The sequence below is a fragment of the Oncorhynchus masou genome, chromosome 32, assembly GCF_036934945.1.
Source record: "Oncorhynchus masou masou isolate Uvic2021 chromosome 32, UVic_Omas_1.1, whole genome shotgun sequence".
NCBI lineage: Eukaryota > Metazoa > Chordata > Actinopteri > Salmoniformes > Salmonidae > Oncorhynchus > Oncorhynchus masou.
Genome location: NC_088243.1, coordinates 29,690,444 through 29,711,631, shown reverse-complemented (window position 1 = coordinate 29,711,631; position 21,188 = coordinate 29,690,444). Strand labels below are relative to the sequence as shown.

Here is a 21,188-nt window from a genome sequence, read left to right as displayed (position 1 = left end):
ACACTCAGTAGACTGATCAATGTACATCAGTCAATATCAACAAGTGTTAACCAGCCAACACAGCAATAGGCCATGTCAACCAGTCAGCTCTACACTATCTGAGCTACATACTCACTTTTCACCCCTAAAATGATGTAAAACTTGTGTTATAAGGTACAGTAGTGGTTAAATTTGACAGAAAATAAACACTGTACACTAGACTAGAGCAGATAAATTAAACAGACTACAGGAGACTATAATAAACCCTGATGCAGTGGGGGTAAAATAAGTAGCTTGCCCTCCTGTGCCAACTTACATTCCTGCCCATCAGGCCATGCTGTACTTCCACTCCCCCCACCCAACCCGTCACAGGAATCTCCAGGACACACAGGAAAACACACAAGCTGTCTGGGAACGGGGAAATTATATAAATAATCAGTATTTTGCAAGAGGTGAAGCTGGGTATGTGCGAGAGGCAGGGGGTGCAGCCACTTGGGCAGTGGCTGCCTCTGTCCGTGTGACTCGGAAAGACAATTAGGGGCTTATTAGCGGCCTGTGGAGATGTGTAACTTGTGGAGAGTGAGCGCTCCCCAGCGCGGCCAGAGCCCCTGCGACATCTCCAGCCGGGAACAGTCTGAGGCATTGTCTCACCTAATTATGTTGGACGGACTTCTTTTTGTTTCCCATTCAGCATGCCTGTCTGATTTCCTTTTTGCCTGGCCGCTAGCTCCGACGTCGCTGGAAGTGTGCTAATTAGAAAAGAAATGGTCCTAGTAATTATGTCAACTCTCATTAAAAGGGATGACAATGAGAAATATTATTTTTACGCAACGTTTTGTGTAGGGCCTCTACTTCCAATCCTCATTAAATGAAAAAATGCCCTTGTAGCAGGGAAGCACTCTCATGTCACAGCTCCTTACATGTCCAAAGCCAGAGAGGTGCTCTAACAGAAAGTGTCTATGGAGTGGCACAGGCATGAAGTTATTGCCCTAATTAAAAGTTCGAATCCCCCCCAAAAAACTGTTGCATCATCGAACCAGTTTCTGAAGTGAATTTAATTGTATCCTAAACCATTGAAAGATGAAATTGTATCCATAGATGCACACTGAGGGTAATTACCAATTACAAGGACAATTAATAAAAATGTTATAGCCTAAAAGAGGGAGCAATTTATTCAATTTTTTAAAGAATTAAACAAATTGCACTTTTTTTTTTTTAGAATGCTCCAAATAGAAAAATAATAAATACAGAATATACACATTTCAAAATAGTCCTGCAAGCTAGCTAAACAGGAAAGTAATTCACCATTTCAAAACATTATAAAGGACAAAAGAAATGTACAGGTCAGGGGGTGAATAGTGTTGCAGCCCTTTGACTCGAGGGGAATTCCGCAGTGAATGAATTTAGCCCCAGTGTCAATATTCAAATCCAGGGACTTGATGGTGGTGGTAGTAGTATGAGTGTATACATAAAGGCATAGGTCTGATTCCTCTTCTGTCTCAAAAGTCAGTCGTCTGGGTGTTGTATTACTCTCTGTGCAGACACATCCTGGGTCTTCACTTTTTGGGTCTCTCCAGGATGTTCAGGAACTTTCCCCTGGTCATCTCCCTGGCTGGAGAATGAACAAATGATACGATGTAAATATCAACTGTACATTTCAGAAATCAAACCTTTTGAGCACCTCTTACTCAAGGATGCTTGAGGTAACCTACCTAAAAAAAATATATTCTTTGAAAGTATTTCCACTGACTTCTGTATAGTAAACATCTAGGTACACTACAACCTACAGTGGCAAGAAAAAGTATGCAAACATTTTGGAAATAAACTCAGCAAAAAAAGAAACGCCCTCTCACTGTCAACTGCATTTATTTTCAGCAAACTTGTGTAAATATGTGAAAATATTTGTATGAACATAGCAAGATTCAACAACTGAGACGTAAACTGAACAAGTTCCACAGACATGTGACTAACAGAAATGTAATAATGTGTCCCTGAACAAAGGGGTGGTCAAAATCAAAAGTAACAGTATCTGGTGTGGCCACCAGCTGCATTAAGTACGGCAGTGTATCTCCTCATGGACTGCACCAGATTTGCCAGTTCTTCCTGTGAGATGTTACCCCACTCTTCCACCAAGGCACCTGCGAGGTCCCGGACATTTCTGGGGGGGGGGGGGCCCTAGCCCTCACCCTCCGATCCATCAGGTCCCAGATTGAGATCTGGGCTCTTCACTGGCTATGGCAGAACACTGACATTCCTGCCTTGCAGGAAATCACACACAGAACGAGCAGTATGGCTGGTGACATTGTCATGCTGGACGGTCATGTCAGGATGAGCCTGCAGGAAGGGTACCACATGAGGCAGGAGGATGTCTTCCCTGTAATGCACAGCGTTGAGATTGCCTGCAATGACAACAAGCTCAGTCCGCTGATGCTGTGACACACCGCCCCAGACCATGATGGACCCTCCACCTCCAAATCGATCCTGCTCCAGAGTACAGGCCTCAGTGTAACGCTCATTCCATCGACAATAAACGCGAATCTGACCATCACCCCTGGTGAGACAAAACCACACATTTTTGCCCGTCCTGTCTGGTCCAGCGACGGTGGGTTTGTGCCCATAGGCAACATTGTTCCCAGTGATGTCTGGTGAGGATCTGCCATACAACAGACCTACAAGCCCTCAGTCCAGCCTCTCTCAGCCTATTGCGGACAATCTGAGCAGGAGGGATTGTGTGTTTCTGGTGTAACTCGGGCAGTTGTTGCTGCCATCCTGTATCTATCCCGCAGGTGTGATGTTCAGATATACCAATCCTGTGCAGGTGTTGCTACACGTGGTCTGCCACGTCCATCCTGCTTCCCTGTATCGCTGTCCTAGGCGTCTCACAGTACGGACATTGCAGTTAATTGCCCTGGCCACATCTGCAGTCCTCATGCCTCCTTGCAGCATGCTTAATCCACTTTCATGCAGATGAGCAGGGATCCTGGGCATTTTCCCCCCCAGAGTCAGTAGAAAGGTCTCTTTAGTGTCTTAAGTTTTCATAACTTTGACCTTAATTGCCTTCCGTCTGTAAGCTGTTAGTGTCTTAACGACTGAGGTGCATGTACATTAATTGTTTATGGTTCATTGAACAAGCATGGGAAACAGTGTTTAAACCCTTTACAATGAAGATCTGTGAAGTTATTTGGATTTTTACGAATTATCTTTAAAGACAGGGCCCTGAAAAAGGGACGTTTCTTTTTTTGCTGAGTTTACCTGGATTTCTGCATAAATTGGTCATACAATTTCATCTGATCTTCATCTAGGTCACAACAATAGACAAACACAGTCTGCTCAAACTAATAACACACAAACAATTATACGTTTTGATGTCTTTATTGAATAAGCAGCCCCAAACCATGATGCTCCCGCCACCATACTTTACAGTTGAGATGAGGTTTTGATGTTGGTGTGCTGTGCCTTTTTTTCTCCTCACATAGTGTTGTGTGTTCCTTCCAAACAACTCAACTGTAGTTTCATCTGTCCATAGAATATTTTGCCAGTAGCGCTGTGGAACATCCAGGTGCACTTTTTCAAACTTGCAGAAATGTTTTTTTTTTTGGACAGCAGTGGCTTCTTCTGTGGTGTCCTCCCATGAACACCATTCTTGTTTAGTGTTTTACGTATCGAAGACTTGTCAACAGAGATGTTAGTATGTTCCAGAGATTTCTGTAAGTCTTTGCTGACACTCTAGGATTCTTCTTAACCTCATTGAGCATTTTGCACTGTGCTCTTGCAGTCATCTTTGCAGGACGGCCACTCCTAGGGAGAGTAGCAACAGTGCTGAACTTTCTCCATTTATAGACCATTTGTCATACTGTGGACTGATGCACATCAAGGCTTTTAGAGATACTTTTATAACCTTTTGCAGCTTTATGCAAGTCATCAATTCTTAATCTTAGGTCTTCTGAGATCTCTTTTGTTCGAGGCATGGTTCACATCAGGCAATGCTTCTTGTATATAGCAAACTCATATTTTGTGAGTGTTTTTTTATATGGCAAGGCACCTCTAACCAACATCTCCAATCTCATCTCATTGACTGGACTCCAGGTTAGCTGACTCCTGACTCCAATTAGCTTTTGGAGAAGTCATTAGCCTAGGGGTTTACATACTTTCCCCAACCTACATTGTGAATGTTTAAATAATGTATACACTATAGACAAGAATAATACAATAATTGGTGTGTTATTAGTTTAAGCACACTATGTTTGTCTATTATTGTGACTTAGATGAAGATTTGATGACCAATTTATGCAGATATCCAGATAACTCCAAAGGGTTCACATAATTTTTATTGCCACTGTATGCTGTCAAAACTTATGCTTCAACCATGGATTTAGACTCAAACAAGCTACAGCACTCCATCACCCAGTCCCTCACTTCAGAGCAGAATCACTTATCAATGCAAAGCATGCATTTCATTTGTGAAACATCTAACGGGGAGGTAATTTATACAAACATCTGTTCATTCTGGACACGGAAAACAACATAAGACGCAAACTAGCTACTAAAGAGACACACACCCCTTGCGATTGCCTTATCAAGGCAGCCAGATACATGTATTCAAGCATCTCAGTATGTGCATGTATAACTGTGTTAAAGAAAAAGATGAGGGGAGTGAAAGGGGGATGTTGTCAGAGATACCGTTCTCCGGAACGCAAACTAATCAATCCACAACTTTCCATGGTGGCTTATGTCTAAGAGACTATGGCCATAACCACATTTCTTCTCACTGAATGACCGTCGTAAGAACCGAAGACACTGATCAGATAGAACTCACAACATAAACCATGAAGGTTAGCTAGGAAAGCCCATGAAAATAGGAGATGTACTGTATGGAGACATAATGAAGAGCACTTGGTGGGGGTCTACAAAACAAGCTCTGCACAATAGTTCTGGATCTGTGCCAACTTCATTGCATCGTAAACAAATTGGCCCCAAGTGAACGCCTTGTCACCTTGCTTCTATCTGGTAAGGAGCGTATTCCAGGAGGTTTTTCAGTCAACAACAGCCAGGTTGTGTCACAAGAGAAGCTACAGTGATGTTCCTCCAGCATCAGAGCCACCCTGGAGAGGCCTCATCCAGGTCCAGTAATTACACTTTGTTCCTGATAAGAGGAGCAGGCTCTTAGCATCAGTACAGAATCAAAGCTCAGGGCCAAGAGGGGAACTGGGATCACCTCTTCAAACGTACACAAAAACACCAGCTTCATACAGTTGATAAACATACCCACCAGGACACGAAGAGCATTACAGGCCACACTGACAATCACAGAAAGTAAATTCCTTCCTTCTTGTAGATTTTTGGAAAAACATGCATACACATGAGTGTGACTGACTGTCCCAAGCCTTCCCACCCACACAGAAGGTTTACAGTTGTACAACTGTCTCTCTCTGCTTGTTGAACCAGACACTAGAGCTGATGAGCTGCCTAGGTGTTTGTTGGGCTGTGCAAAGCGGTGAAGAGGTTAGCGGCACCACGGCGGCTAATGAAAAAGCAGGGTGAATTGTAATTTAGATGAGCCGCCCTCCCTGGAATGATAATGCCCCGGCTGGGCACGGGCCGCTTCACCTTGAGGCGTCCATCATCAGGTTCAACATGATGCTAATTGGATTGGGATTGATTAATTTTGCGCGGTGCTGTGGTCTCTTCGAATAACACTAAACAAAATAATTAGTGGCCCCGGACAGACCGACATACAGGGTCTTAGATGGAATGAAACCATCAGAATCACGTGGGTTGTAATGAATTAAGATCACACAAAACTACTGGTGCACAAATATCATTTCCCTATTAGGAGGAGTTGGGTTTAGTGAACCAAAGGCTATCACAACAGTGCTCTATATATCTAGTTAGACCTAGACTCAATCTTGAGGCATGGAGAAAGAGAGATCTACATGTTAAATAGAGAAGGTAGTTACAAGAGCATAATTAAATGTCTGCTTTGATCTTACATTTGATACTAAATAAAAAGACAAGACTGTAGATAAAACTATAACATAAAATTATGGAATTATCGCTGTATCGCGTTCACAAATACAAATGGCATTCTCTCCAAACTTTATGCTGATGGAGACAGGACCTTTAGAGAATCCTATTGAGTCATTGGTCTCCTAATCCCAGGTTTGTCTTTCTGATCTCTCTGTTAAGAGCTCGTTAAATGGACCACTGGTTTCTAGAGAGGCCTGCAAAATGGGACAGACTGGTGTCTCTCCCTCTGTATCTCTCCATCCCCCAACAATAAAGTAGAGCAGCCTGGTCTGTGGCTGTGCCCCTCACCTCCCCCAGAGACCCCCTCCATCAGGACTCACCCCTCTGAGCCACTCATTAATTAGAGTTCTGTTTAGCCTTCCCCTCTGCCTGACAGATAGAAACTCATACGATTTGCATTGTAAGAGAAAGATTAAAAGTGGGAAGAGAAAGGACCAGCAAGCCAGCCCCCCTCAGACAACTGGACTCACACACACGGACTGAAAGACACCCACATAGATCTCTGTCAATGAGGTCTGCCTTGTGCACACAACAGTCCAGCACCCCCCACCCCCACCTCAGAGCACACACAGATGTGAGTGCACATGCCCACACATACATGTTGTTACAGGCCAGGAGTGATCAATACTGATTAGAGGGAGTGAGAGATGTGTTTAGTTGATTAGAAAGGTCAATCCCTAATTCTGTACTTTGTTAATCAGCGACTTGTTACAGCTGCCATTATACTAAATGACACATTTGGCTTATGGATTGTGAGGGCCTTGTCTTAACCCTGTTGATTAGTTGCTCTCTAATTATCATTGAGCCCTGGCTGGTCTGGGGATGATATCACAACTTGATGTACACAGGAAAATACAATTACACAATGTCCCCCTCAACCACATGAATATCCAAAACTGAATACAATATTCGTTCACCGGCACTTCTCAAAATGATACTCTCAAAATGTAAATATATAGCCTAAATGTGTGACATCACCTTCCTACCGTTTGGAGTGAGTGATCTGGGTGTCAGTCACATCATCTCGTCTCCCCCTGCGCCCCCTCCCGTGTGTGGAATGGTAGTAATCATGGTGAGGCCGTTTCACCACTCCAGGCACACGCCAGAGGAGCCAGCCAGACCCCTGTTAGCCCCAGAGACAGATGACCACCTGGGTTAACTGGTGTCCCAGCCTCCAGCCCTGACTGCCCCAATTCACTTTCATTAAGAGTCAAGCATACTAATCTGACCCCCACTGCCCATCTTCAAGTGCCACTCAGCTATTACTGTCTGTAAGCTTTATTTAATGGATTTAACATCCATTCTCACTGCCCACTTCCCCAGGGACTGGAGAGGCACAGAGGAGATGACACCCCTCCCCCCCACACACACCCCACCTCCTTCTGCCATCAACACATTCACCCCCCCCCCCCCCATATAACACCCCGCCTCGCAACACATACACCTGACGCTCATGTTTGTGTTCAAAATTCAATTACCCACTTATTGATACTTCACAGGGATATTTAAGATGCAGACACGACCAGTGATTTCCCAGGGGAGCCACTGGTTCCTCTTTATGTCCCAACCGAGAGAGCGCTCCTCTCCTCCCCCCTCTTCTCTCCCTCCAATGTCTTCCTGCCTGCTGCCTGTGTGCACTGACACACACACACACACACACACACACACAATCTTGTGCGCACAAACAAACATCTACACCGCCTCACCCCTGCCACAGCCTATCCCTGCTCAAGAGGTGTCCTTATTAATAGGCAATCAGTCAAAATTCATTCATTAAAAAGCCTAAAAGGTTTTACACCGCCAAAATGATTAGCTGGGAAAGAAAAAAATCCAATGAATTCTTAATGCATTTATGGAAATGAGGTGTCATTTCCGATCTGATCAGGGAGGCGGAAGGCAGGCAGGGCTGAGGAACAGGCGGTGTGTGCAGCTCTCCCTCCCTCTACCATGATACACACATAATACTGATACAGAAGACACAGCTCCACTGCTCCCGGGTGATCAGTTGACTTGTTTAGACAATCTTGATGAAACTCAATTATGATTGTTTGTACGATTGCGATTCAGCAACAACTGTTGCTTCATGCTGCAACAGCTACACTAAACCAACAGTCAGGAACCTATTCTGTGATAAACATGCAACACTGCTGTGAGGCTTCTGAAATAACTTGATACATATTTGGCTGAACAAACAAGCTTTTCGGGGACAATTTTCTCATACCAGCGATTTCATCTCTTCAAGCCACACAATATTTTCCCCAAAACATGCATCTCAAATCACACACAAAAAAACAACAAGTTCCAACACACAATAATAATTTGATACAGAAAACTGATCAACACATACACAGCATCGTTGATGTCCTATTTCAGTTTCCCTTCATGCCAATCCCAACAACTCTCTGGCGAAGGGGAGCTGCCATTCGTCTCCACTATGAGCCCATAAAGCAGGCCGGTGCAGAGAGAAGAGGACAGAGGAGGAGGGTCCCCTGTTCCTCATTCAGAGGCTGTCAGGGAGCAGCACTTCATAACGGCCCGCCCCGCGGTCACTCAGGTCGCCCTGGATGGATTGATGGAAGCACATTAGCACCGTGGGCCAGTGTGAATGCAATCATATTCAGCAGCACAGGCCTGTTTATAGGCAGGAGATTGATGCTGAGGAGGAGAGGAGGCTGTGAATGCTGGGCCATTAAGAGCTGTCTGCACTGACCTTCAGCCTCACCTCCACATAGGCAAGGATGTGGGTGTCATCCTGGTTCTACTCTGGTGGTGGCGGCACAGTGGAGTACATGCCAGCTCTGTGCCACTGCCAGCCAATACTGAGCAGGACTGGTCTTGACTGGCATTCCTTCATATCAAACCAAACCTGGATGATCATGACAGCCTCATTCTATTTCCAACAATAAATCCATTGCAGTGAATAATCAGGAGGCTCAGTCGGTACAGTTCTTTTCATAATCTAACTGAAGAATTATTTAAAAAATACTATCACTACACTTAATGGTCTCTGCATAAAGCTGCTTTTGCAGTGACACAAAGGGCTGCCTTTGCAGTGATACAAAGGTATCACTGCATTACCAACGAGCCAAGGCCCAGTCAGTCAGCCAGTCAGTCAGTCAGTGGTGGTGGTGGTGATCAGTGAAACCTACAAGTGTGTTAGAGCAGCAGCCTGAGACATGTCCCTCAGGACCACTCTCCTTTCAATTACCTCCAATAACATCACTTATCACAGTAGTCAGTGCTCCCCTAGGACCCAGGGCCTGATGCCGGGCTCAGCGGCCCACGACAGGGGCATTCATCACAGGGTGGGGAAGCAGCTGGGGTCTGGGGAGGAGGCACGCGCCAGGCCCCCGCTGGGACCCACCCGGGCAGCGTCACACAGCCATGGGGAGGTGGAGCCCCCTCCCCAGGGGACAGCCTGCCACACACTTATACTAACACATAGGCATATAAATACACATCTACACAAAGTGCTGTCCCACATGCCTTCTAGTCTTGGGGTCTATGATCTACAGGCATAATCTGCCTCAATCTCCAAACGTTACGTTGTCATTTCACATTACATTTGGCCCGTCTTCATATTTATATGTTTTAGTCATTTTTTTTGTAATTTATTCTGAATGGCATCTATAATATTGCCATGGTAGTGTTCCAAGTCCTCCTGAAGGGCTAGCTGAAATCAGTGTCCTCTAGGTGAGAGGTGTCTACCTCTGGCCAGTCCCCTTCCTCCTCGGGCCGCAGGGCGGTGTGTTTTCACTGGCTGATTGTGCTCTTCCCATTAAAACAGCCCACAGTTCAATGGGCCACATGTTTAAGGGGGATAGTAAATCCTGTCCCCTGCCTTCATGCTCTCTCGCTCTCTCCGCTTCTCTCTCAGGTGGCTTGTTTACGGCGCACTGAAGAGCGCACAAACATGATGAAAAAGTAGCTGAGATTTACAAGGCCTCCCCTGACAGCGGGAAAAGGAGAAAATTAAACCAGAGCACATTAAAGAGGCTCCAGTACAAGCTGCTCTGAGACCTATAATAACCATCATTGTGTTGCGTCATCCCGAGGTACATGACATGGTTGCAAAAACAACGTCCCTTCCTTTATGGCAGATAACAGCTTTATAAGAACCAGCTACAACACGTTCTTGACTAATAAATATGTGGTATGGTAGACAACATGAAGCATTGAATTAAAGCTCATTAACAGACCAGTGCATGGTCAGGCCATGAGTCGAGCTGATCTGAAAAATGTGAGGGACATCAGATAGCTTCATTTGGCCATAAATGCCTGTAAATGAAGATTATCACGTTTGGGTGAGATTGGTCCCACAGACCCTGGGTCAGACTGTATGATCAGCCTGTTTCATTTTGTATTTAGCAGCAATACTATGCTAAAATGTGTGTGGTAGACAGAGGACCCTGACCTGTAAATATGAGCCTGAAATAAGCAGATAACACATTTCATCTATGCTGAAGTCAATTACACTAATCTGAGCTTTCATAATGCCTGCGACATAATATGTGGGACATTCGATAGAGCAATGTCATCCCCACCAAGTCTACACGCATTTTGAGGCAATTCATCGTCATTCAAGCTGTCAAGTCATGCTCTATATCTTGGTGGCAATATTCTGACGTGGCATGCCTCCTTGATCTACTCAAAAGTTGCCATTAAATAAAAATATATTTCTCATTTTTCTGAGTGAGCGGGGCTAAGCCCAGACAAATCATGTTTGGCATAATCCTCTCCAGAATGAGCCTACTTTAATCATCCTGTCTTTATGGAATTTGACAAATCAGCGTGGCGCTCGCCGTGGAGCGGGACATATCAGCTCTGGACCAACTCTGCATAGCAACATGCTATACATCTCTCAGGATCGAGGGGCAGAGGGTTCTTGGTCCCCATCGTACAATATTACAGTTTCTGGTTTAATTGTATGGAGACTAAATCCACTCCAGATTTAAGGGAGAACTCCCACCACAAAGCATATATATAAATCTGATTGTCAGGGAGTGCGTTACTCTACAACAAGAGCGCAAAACAATTGAAAAGGAAAGTGCAGTCAACATTAAAAGCATGCAGTGTGTCAGAATTTTACAATACTGTTATTTTGGAAGCAACCATATAATTTTGAGAGGAAACATTTCAGTCTGTATCAAATAGCTCTTTCTGAGTTTGTGCATGGTGTGCTTTGTCCACAGTAAGCCAAGTACCCAACTTCCTCTTAGGAAAAATAGGAGCACTTAGCTATATCTCTCTAATCCACATGTTAAGGATTAGGACAACAGATGCAGAAAATATGTCAGACCACATTTTGCATCCATCACATGCTTCAATCGTTGATGTGTTACGCTTACGTGAGACCTTCCCCCACTTCACAAGGCTTCTAAATGCACTCTGGAAATGCTGTTGTTTTACGCTGAATTACCAAACCATAATCAACACAATGAAAATAATAAATTCATACGTACAGTGCTCCAACTGTTTTATACACCCGATTAGACAACAAGATAGCCTTATACAGTACCAGTCAAAATTTGACACCTTCTCATTGAAGGGTTTTTCTTTATTTTTACTATTTTCTACATTGTAGAATAATAGTGAAGACATCAAAACTATGAAATCATGTAAATCACATTTTATTTGTCACATACTCATGGTTAGAAAATGTTAATGCAAGTGTAGCGAAATGCTTGTGATTCTAGTTCCAGACCATGCAGTAATATCTAACAAGTAATCTAACAACTTCACAACAACTACCTTATTCACACAAGTGTAAAGGAATTAATAAGAATATGTACATAAAAATATATGGTTGAGCGATGGCCGAACGGCATAGGCAATATGCAGTAGATGGTATAGAGTACAGTAGTCCGTGATTGCCTGTAGACCCTGCCACATACAGTGGGGCAAAAAAGTATTTAGTCAGCCACCAATTGTGCAAGAACTCCCACTTAAAAAGATGAGAGGCCTGTAATTTTCATCATAGGTACACTTCAACTATGACAGACAAAATGAGAAAAGAAATCCAGAAAATCACATTGTAGGATTTTTTATGAATTTATTTGCAAATTATGGTGGAAAATAAGTATTTGGTCACCTACAAACAAGCAAGATTTCTGGCTCTCACAGACCTGTAACTTCTTCTTTAAGAGGCTCCTCTGTCCTCCACTCATTACCTGTATTAATGGCACCTGTTTGAACTTGTTATCAGTACAAAACACACCTGTCCACAACCTCAAACAGTCCAAACTTCACTATGGCCAAGACCAAAGAGCTGTCAAAGGACACCAGAAACAAAATTGTAGACCTGCACCAGGCTGGGAAGACTGAATCTTCAATAGGTAAGCAGCTTGGTTTGAAGAAATCAACTGTGGGAGCAATTATTAGGAAATGGAAGACATACAAGACCACTGGTAATCTCCCTCGATCTGGGGCTCCACGCAAGATCTCACCCCGTGGGGTCAAAATGATCACAAGAACGGTGAGCAAAAATCCCAGAACCACATGGGGGGACCTAGTGAATGACCTGCAGAGAGCTGGGACCAAAGTAACAAAGCCTACCATCAGTACACACTACGCCGCCAGGGACTCAAATCCTGCAGTGCCAGACATGTCCCACTGCTTTAGCCAGTACATGTCCAGGCCCGTCTGAAGTTTGCTAGAGAGCATTTGGATGATCCAGAAGAAGATTGGGAGAATGTCACATGGTCAGATGAAACCAAAATAGAACTCGTAAGAAGCATTTCAAGGCCTGGAGTGGCCTAGCCAGTCTCCAGATCTCAACCCCATAGAAAATCTTTGGAGGGAGTTGAAAGTCTGTGTTGCCCAGCAACATCCCCAAAACATCACTGCTCTAGAGGAGATCTGCATGGAGGAATGGGCCAAAATACCAGCAACAGTGTGTGAAAACCTTGTGAAGACTTACAGAAAACGTTTGACCTCTGTCATTGCCAACAAAGGGTATATAGCAAAGTATTGAGATAAACTTTTGTTATTGACCAAATACTTATTTTCCACCCTAATTTGCAAATAAATTCATTAAAAATCCTACAATGTGATTTTCTGGATTTTTTTTCTAATTTTGTTTGTCATAGTTGAAGTGTACCTATGATGAAAGTTACAGGCCTCATCTTTTTAAGTGGGAGAACTTGCACAATTGGTGGCTGACTAAATACTTTTTTGCCCCACTGTACCTCTCGTATCTGAGCCGTTGAATTGCAACTCTACTTTGTCTCTATTTTAATTTAACTAGGCAGGTCAGTTAATCTTACACTTATGGTGGCGCTATTTCATTTTTGGAAGAAAAACGTTCCCGTTTTAAACAAGATATTTTGTCACAAAAAGATGCTCGACTATGCATATAATTGCTACTGTTCGAAAGAAAACACTCTGACGTGTCCAGAAATACAAATATCTTCTCTGTGCGTGCCCTTTAACGCAAGAGGAATGAGTCTGCTCTTTCTGTCGTTTCCCCAAGGTGTCTGCAGCATTGTGACGTATTTGTAGGCAGATCGTTGGAAGATTGACCATAAGAGACCACATTTACCACGTGTCCGCCCGGTGTCCTGCGCCGAAATTGGTGCGCAAAAGTCACCTGCCAGTATTTTTCCATGGGGCACAGAGAGAGAAGCAAGCTTCCACGAACTGCATGTCAATGAAGAGATATGTGAAAAAACACCTTGAGGATTGATTCCAAACAACGTTTGCCATGTTTCGGTCGATATTATGTAGTTAATCCGGAAAAAGTTTCACGTTGTAGGTGACTGCATTTTCGGTTCGTTTCGGTAGCCAGGCGCAATGTAGAAAACGGAACGATTTCTCCTACACACAGACGCTTTCAGGAAACACTGCGCATCTGGTATGTGGCTGGGAGTCTCCTCATTGAAAACATCAGAAGCTCTTCAAAGGTAAATGATTTTATTTATTTGGTTATCTGGCTTTTGTGAAAATGTTGCGTGCTACATGCTACACAAAATGCTATGCTAGCTTTGCATACTCTTACACAAATTAGTCAATTTCTATGGTTCAAAAGCATATTTTGAAAATCTGAGATGACAGTGTTGTTAAGAAAAGGCTAAGCTTGAGAGCAAACGCATTATTTTAATTTTATTTGCGATTTTCAGAAATCGTTAACGTTGCGTTATGCTAATGAGCCTGAGGCTTAGTCACAATCCCGGATCCGGGATGGGGAGTTTCAAGAGGTTAAGAACAAATTCTTATTTTCAATAACGGCCTAGGAACAGTGGGTTAACTGCCTGTTCAGGGGCAGAATGACAGATTTGAACCTTGTCAGCTCAGGGATTTGAACTTGCAACCTTCCGGTTACTAGTCCAATGCTCTAACCACTAGACTAACATATCCCGAGTGAGCCATGTTTCCGTGAAACAAAGAACGTCACAATCTCTGATGTCTCTCTGGAAGGCAACCCTTGCTTGGATTTCATCTACCTTGTTGTCAAGAGACTGGACATTGGCGAGTAGTATATTCGGGAGCGGTGCGCCAGTCTAAGGAGCCTGTGCAGAAGACCGCTCCATCTGCGGCGCCGTTGTTTTGGGTCGCCAGCTGGGATCTGATCCATTGTCCTGGGTGGTGGACCAAACAGAGGTTCCGCTTCGGGAAAGTCGTATTCCTGGTCGTAATGTTGGGGAGTTGACGTTGCTCTTATATCCAATAGTTCTTCCTGGCTGTACGTAATAAAACTTAAGATTTCCTGGGGTAACAATGTAAGAAATAATACATAAAAAAAACAAAATACTGCATAGTTTCCTAGGAACGTGAAGCGAGGCGGCCATCTCTGTCGGCGCTGGAAGCTAACCAAAAAAGTGTTAAATCTATCTAAATATATGTTATATTTGCCTTGAAGACAGATTTGCACAGATACACTCATTCTCTCAACCAGCTTTATGAGGTAGTTGCCTGGAATGCATTTCAATTAAAAGGTGTGCCTTGTTAAAAGTTAATTTGTGGAATTATTTTCCATCTTAATACATTTGAGCCAATCAGTTGTGTTGTGACAAGGTAGCCCTATTTGGTAAAAGACCAAGTCCACATTACGGCAAGAACAGCTCGAATAAGCAGAGAGAAATGACAGTCCATTATTACTTTAAAGACACGAAGGTCAGTCAATCCGGAACAGTTCAAGAACTTTGAACGTTTCTTAAAGTGCAGTTGCAAATTCCATCAAGCGGTATGATGAAACTGCCTCTCATGAGGACCGCGACAGGAAAGGAAGATCCAGAGTTACCTCTGCTGCAGAGGATAAGTTCATTAGAGTTAACTGCACATCAGATTGCATCCCAAATAAATGCTTCACAGAGTTCAAGTAACAGACACATCTCAACATCAACTGTTCAGAAGAGACTGTGTGAATCAGGCCATCATGGTCGAATTGCTTCAAAGAAACCATTACCAAAGGTCACCGATAAGAAGAAGAAACTTGCGTGGGCCAAGAAACACAAGCAATAGACATTAAACCAATCAAAACCAGATTTGAGAGACGCAGAGTAGGTGAACGGATGATCTCTGCACGTTTGGTTCCCAACTTGAAGCCTGGAGGTGGTGTGATGGTGCTTTGCTGGTTTATTTTAAATTCAAGGCACACTTAACCAACATGGCTACCACAGCATTCTGCAGCGATACACCGTCCAATCTGGTTTGCGCTTAGTGGGACTATCATTTGTATTTCAACAGGATAATGACCCAACACACCTCCAGGTTGTGTAAGAGTTATTTGACCAAGAAGGAGAGTGATGGAGTGCTGCATCGGATGACCTGGCCTCCACAATCACCCGCCTCAACCCAATTGAGATGGTTTGGGATGAGTTGACTGCAGAGTGAAGGAAAAGCAGCCAACAAGTGCTCAGCAAATGTGGAAACTCCTTCAAGACTGTTGGAAAATTATTCCAGGTGAAGCTGGTTGAGAGAATGCCAAGAGCTGTCATCAAGGCAAAGAGTGGCTACTTTGAAAAATCTAAAATATATCTTGATTTGTTTTACACTTTTTTGGTTAATACATGATTCCATGTGTGTTATTTCATAGTGTTGATCTATTCACTATTATTTCCACAACGTAGGAAAAAAAACCTTTAATGAGGAGGTGTGTCCAAACTTTTGACTGGTACTGTATATAAATTCAGCAAAAAAAGAAACAGCCTCTCACTGTCAACTGTGTTGATTTTCAACAAACTTAACATGTGTAAATATTTGTATGAACATAACAAGATTCAACAACTGAGACATAAACTGAACAAGTTCCACAGACAGAAATTGAATAATGTGTCCCTGAACAAAGGGGGGGGGGGGGTCAAAATCAAAAGTAACAGTTCGTATCTGGTGTGGCCACCAGCTGCATTACTGCATTGCATCTCATCCTCATGGACTGCACCAGATTTGCCCGTTCTTGCTGTGAGAGGTTAACCCACTCTTCCACCAAGGCACCTCCGAGTTCCTGGACATTTCTGGGGGGGTGGGGAATGGCCCTAGCCCTCACCCTCCGATCCAACATGTCCCAGACGTGCTCAATGGGATTGAGATCCGGGCTCTTAGCTGGCCATGGCAGAACACTGACATCCCTGCCTTGCAGGAAATCACGCACAGAACGAGCAGTATGGCTGGTGGCATTGTCTTGCTGGAGGGTCATGTCAGGATGAGCCTGCAGGAAGGGTACCACATGAGGGAGGAGGATGTCTTCCCTGTAACGCACTGCGTTGAGATTGCCTGCAATGACAACAAGCTCAGTTCGATGATGCTGTGACACACCGCCCCAGACCATGACGGACCCTCATCCTCCAAATAAATCGATCCTGCTCCAGAATACAGGCCTCGGTGTAACGCTATTTCCTTTGACGATAAACGAAAATCCAACCATCAACCCTGGTCAGACAAAACTGCAACTTGTCAGTGAAAGAGCACTTTTTGCCAGTCTTATCTGGTCCAGTGACGGTGGGTTTGTACCCATAGGTGACGTTGTTGCCGGTGATGTCTGGTGAGGACCTGCCTTACAACAAGCCCTCAGTCCAGCCTCTCTCAGCCTATTGCGGACAGTCTGAGCACTGATGGAGGGATTGTGTGTTTCTGGTGTAACTCGGGCAGTTGTTGCTGCCATCCTGTACCTATCCCGCAGGTGTGATGTTCGGATGTACCAATCCTGTGCCAGTGTTGCTGCACATGGTCTGCCACTGCGAGGACGATCAGCTGTCCATCCTGTCTCCCTGTAGCACTGTCGTAGGCGTCTCACAGTACGGACATTGCAATTTATTGCCCTGGCCACATCTGCAGTCCTCATGCCTTCCTGCAGCATGCCTAAGGCACGTTCACGCAGATGAGCAGGGACCCTGGGCATCTTTCTGATGGTGTTTTTCAGAGTCAGTAGAAAGGCCTCTTTAGTGTCCTAAGTTTTCATAACTGTGACCTTAATTGCCTACCGTCTGTAAGCTGTTAGTGTTTTAACGACCGTTCCACAGGTGCATGTTCATTAATTGTTTATGGTTCATTGAACAAGCATGGGAAACAGTGTTAAAAACCTTTACAATGAAAATCTGTGAAGTTATTTGTATTTCTACGAATCTTCTTTCTTTTTTTGCTGAGTTTATATACTCCATTTACAATCTATTGATGTCTTATTCATAACAAAAATATTCAGAAAGATTGAATTAGAAATACATTGAATCTTACTAAGACGTGTCTGTAGCGTGAAATATAAATGAATAGAATTACTATCACCAAATACTTGAGATGTTCCTTGACTGTTCAGACATAAATTAGCCATAAGGCTAGCAGCACCATCTAGAGGTAGTGTACGGAATGACAACCTAGACCAAATAAGTGGTGAGTGCGGGTGTCGTTCTTGTGTGTGTTGTTCATGTGTGTGTTTCTCGGGTAAATACTTACACTCCTCAAGGCCCAGCTGGTAGGCCAAGTTCTGTAGCCCTTTGACCTTCTCCATCAGGTTGGCTGTGGTCAGGCTCCCCAGCTCTGTTGGAGGAATACAGTTAGTCAAAACATTGCCTACCTGTGAAAAGACTATACTTAACAGTGTACCATATGATGCTACTGTAATTTACCTTTTAACATTTCAATGTCCTCACTCTCCAGTTCAGCCATCCATTTGGGCGGAGAATTGGTAATTGGCTGCAATGCAAAACAAGTAATTAAGATTGTGCATTCTCTCTGCCATGTAGGTCAATTCATTTATCAATGCTATAGATAGTCTTTTTTTACTTACATTTTTGCATGATGCAGCAAAATCTGCAACTCCTGGCACTGTGTGAGGGTTGACAGCATGAAACAGGCAAACCAATCAAAACCAGGAATGAGTAAATTGCAATGATAGTCTTTATGAGGCTAACACAGAGAAGACACACTTACATTGCTCTGGCCATAGGTCAGGAGATGCTCTATCCAGCTTCTCAAAACTCAGCAGAGATGATTCAAAATCATCACCTTACAAAGTTGAAATGGAGATTTTAGTCATCATCAACAGATTGAACACTATTAAATATGAAAGTGTGCTGTACAAACTAAGTCAGAGCTTGCTAGCTACATCAACAGGGCTCATCTACAGTACCGTGCTAGTGGTAATTGGATTTGAATTGAAAATAATGTTATGAAAAGGGGTCATGATCCCTTCTTCTCAATATACAGTGAGATTGCATGTAGACTATTGCTTAAGGAACTAACGTTAGCTAGTAGCTACCTAGTACCATAGTTAGACAGCTAGCTAGAAATATAGTTAGTGTCAGATGTTTGACCGTATGGAAGTTATTTTTACTGTATTTCTAACATTAAATAGCTACCTATCAGTTATTTTTCACCCATCCCTTGTTATGTCACAACGCATTAGCTAGTTGGCTACGTTAACATTAGCTCACATGAATTAGTTAGAGCTACTGTTCCTTTGCTGGCCACCTAGCTAGGTCAGTGTCCATTAAAATGCACTTCAATTTATTGTTAAGTTGGATAGGCCAAGCTATCTAATGGTTGACAACCGGCATAGCTACACTACATGGCCAAAATGTTTGTATACACTTGCTTGTCGAACATCTCATTCCAAAATCATGGGCATTAATATGGAGTTGGTCCCCACTTTGATGCTATAACAGCCTCCAGTCTTCTGGGAAGGCTTTCCACTAGATGATGGAACATCGCTACAGGGACTTGCTTCCATTCAGCCACAAGAGCATTACTGATGTTTGGCGATTAGGCCTGGCGCTCAGTCGGGATTCCAATTCATTCCAAACGTGCTAGATGTGGTTGAGGTAAGGGCTCTGTGGAGGCCAGTCAATTTCTTCCACACCGATCTCATCAAACCACTTCTGTATGGACCTCGCTTTGTGCACAGGGGCATTGTCATGCTAAAACAGGATAGGGGCATTCCCCAAACCGTTGCCACAAAGTTGGAAGCATATAATCATCTAGAATGTCATTGTATGCTGTAGCGTTAAGATTTCCCTTCACTGGAACTAAGGAGCCGAGCCAGAACCATGAAAAACAGCCCCAGACCATTATTCCTCCTCCACCAAACTATACAGTTGGCACTATGCATTCGGGAAGGTAGCGTTCTCTTGGCATCCTCCAAACCCAGATTAGTCTGTTGGACTGTCAGATGGTGAAGCGTGATTCATCACTCCAGATAGACCTATGGCAGCGAGCTTTACACCACTCCAGCCGACGCTTGGCATTGGGATCTTAGGCTTGTGTGTGGCTGCTCAGCCATGGAAACCCATTTCATGGAGCTCCCGATTATTATTTTTTACGCTCTACGCACTTCAGCAGTCCCGTTCTGTGAACTTGTGTGGCCTACCACTTTGTGGCTGAGCCTTTGTTGCGCCTAGTTTCCACTTTACATTAACAGCACTTACAGTTGACTGGGGCAGCTATAGCAGTGCAGGGCAGAAACTTGAAAAAAGGACTTGTTGGAAAGGTGGCATCCTATGACGGTGCCACATTGCAAGTCACTGAGCTCTTCAGTGACGCCATTCTGACAATGTTTGTCTATGGGGATCGCAAGGCTGTGTGCTCGATTTTATACACCTGTCAACAACGGTTGTGGCTGAAATAGCCGAATCCAGTAATTTGAAGGTCCAAATAATTTTGTATATATAGTGTACATTTCCAAGTAGCTAGCTAACTAGCTCGTTAACTGTTAGTTAGCTACTGTAGCTAACGTAAGCTGTCTTGTTATTTTGGTTTGGCAGACAAAAACACTTGTGTGAGCAAAGCCTGGTAAAAACAAAACGTGATGCATTATTTGTACAAAATATAAACTTTTATCAACTCAGAATCTTTCAGCAAATAGATATAGGAAACATACACGTTGAATTGGCACCTCGCTCTCAAAATGTACATTTATACACCGAACAACAGAGTAAAGAATTAGAATTTACCTCCATTTGGAGACGCCATCTTTCGATTCACACACGTGATATAATGCAACCAATGGATTGACGTGTCTGCACCAAGCTGCATTGCAAACTTCTGTCAACAGGTGGCACATGTATCACAGTGCCACACAAATTGCATCAAATATTCTTATCGATAAATCCGTCTAAGAAAAAAAAGCTTTCCTACCTCCATCTGTGACTGTATGCTCAATTTCTTGAAAAAAATCTAGATGAACCTCTGGGTGATTACATAGCAGTAATATTGATTCTACAAATATTGTCAGCCTGTTTCTATCTAGCCCTTGATAACGACTCTCAGTTCCATTACATTACACATAAGAGTCCTTGGACAAAGGCAACTTCTGTACGGGGGACTTTAAGACCCCCGACTCTCAAATCTTTACATTAACACGCGACGCTTGCAGAACCGTTTTTGAATCATTAGGACCTTATCAAACATACCATGAAGAAAAATGTTTGTGTTCCCACACGGCCATGTGTTATGTGTTGTTTAAGGAAAATTGACAAGACCAGAGGCGACCACCTGTGCTAATTAGCTATCTAAGTTAGTGTCCCCCGAACACTTGTGTAACTCGGAAGTGTAGTTTCGTCAGATGGATGTACCCATAGCTGTATCCATCTGTGCAAAACTGCTACAGTATGTGTATCTTTTTTATTTGAAGGATTCTTTCTCGCTGATGAAAGACAAGGTCCATATGTTTCGAAAGCGATGATAATTAGATAGTTTCTAAACGTTAAAACACAGTATTGTAGTTCACATGAGCCAGTCGTGCGCAAAGCTAACGG

The 21,188-nt window shown here is 43.6% G+C and overlaps 1 protein-coding gene across 2 annotated transcripts; it reads right to left on the bottom strand.

The window, feature by feature from the left end:
* Positions 1-1,015: 1,015 nt before the first annotated feature.
* LOC135525887 (protein lin-52 homolog) lies at positions 1,016-21,180 on the bottom strand. Of its 2 annotated transcripts, none has more exons than XM_064953842.1 (6): positions 20,385-21,180; positions 18,367-18,441; positions 18,224-18,261; positions 18,063-18,129; positions 17,890-17,973; positions 1,016-1,591 (listed from the first exon to the last, which is right to left on the bottom strand). In XM_064953842.1, exons 1-6 carry the CDS (start codon positions 20,464-20,466, stop codon positions 1,536-1,538), a joined length of 402 nt encoding a protein of 133 aa, XP_064809914.1. In that variant the 5' UTR covers positions 20,467-21,180; the 3' UTR covers positions 1,016-1,535. The 2 variants fall into 2 exon arrangements, with proteins under 2 accessions (XP_064809914.1, XP_064809915.1); XM_064953843.1 differs by lacking the exon at positions 1,016-1,591 and adding an exon at positions 14,217-14,710.
* Positions 21,181-21,188: the final 8 nt, after the last annotated feature.

What these genes read in the sequence shown, in the direction of transcription:
- LOC135525887 (XM_064953842.1), bottom strand. Translation starts at nt 20,466, where the DNA reads ATGCAGCTTGGTGCAGACACGTCAATCCATTGGTTGCATTATATCACG. An exon ending in GGACATTGAAATGTTAAAAG is followed by an intron (nt 17,974 to 18,062) that starts GTAAATTACAGT and finishes TTCCTCCAACAG; the next exon opens with AGCTGGGGAGCCTGACCACA. An exon ending in CCAGCTGGGCCTTGAGGAGT is followed by an intron (nt 1,592 to 17,889) that starts GTAAGTATTTAC and finishes TTCATTCTCCAG; the next exon opens with CCAGGGAGATGACCAGGGGA.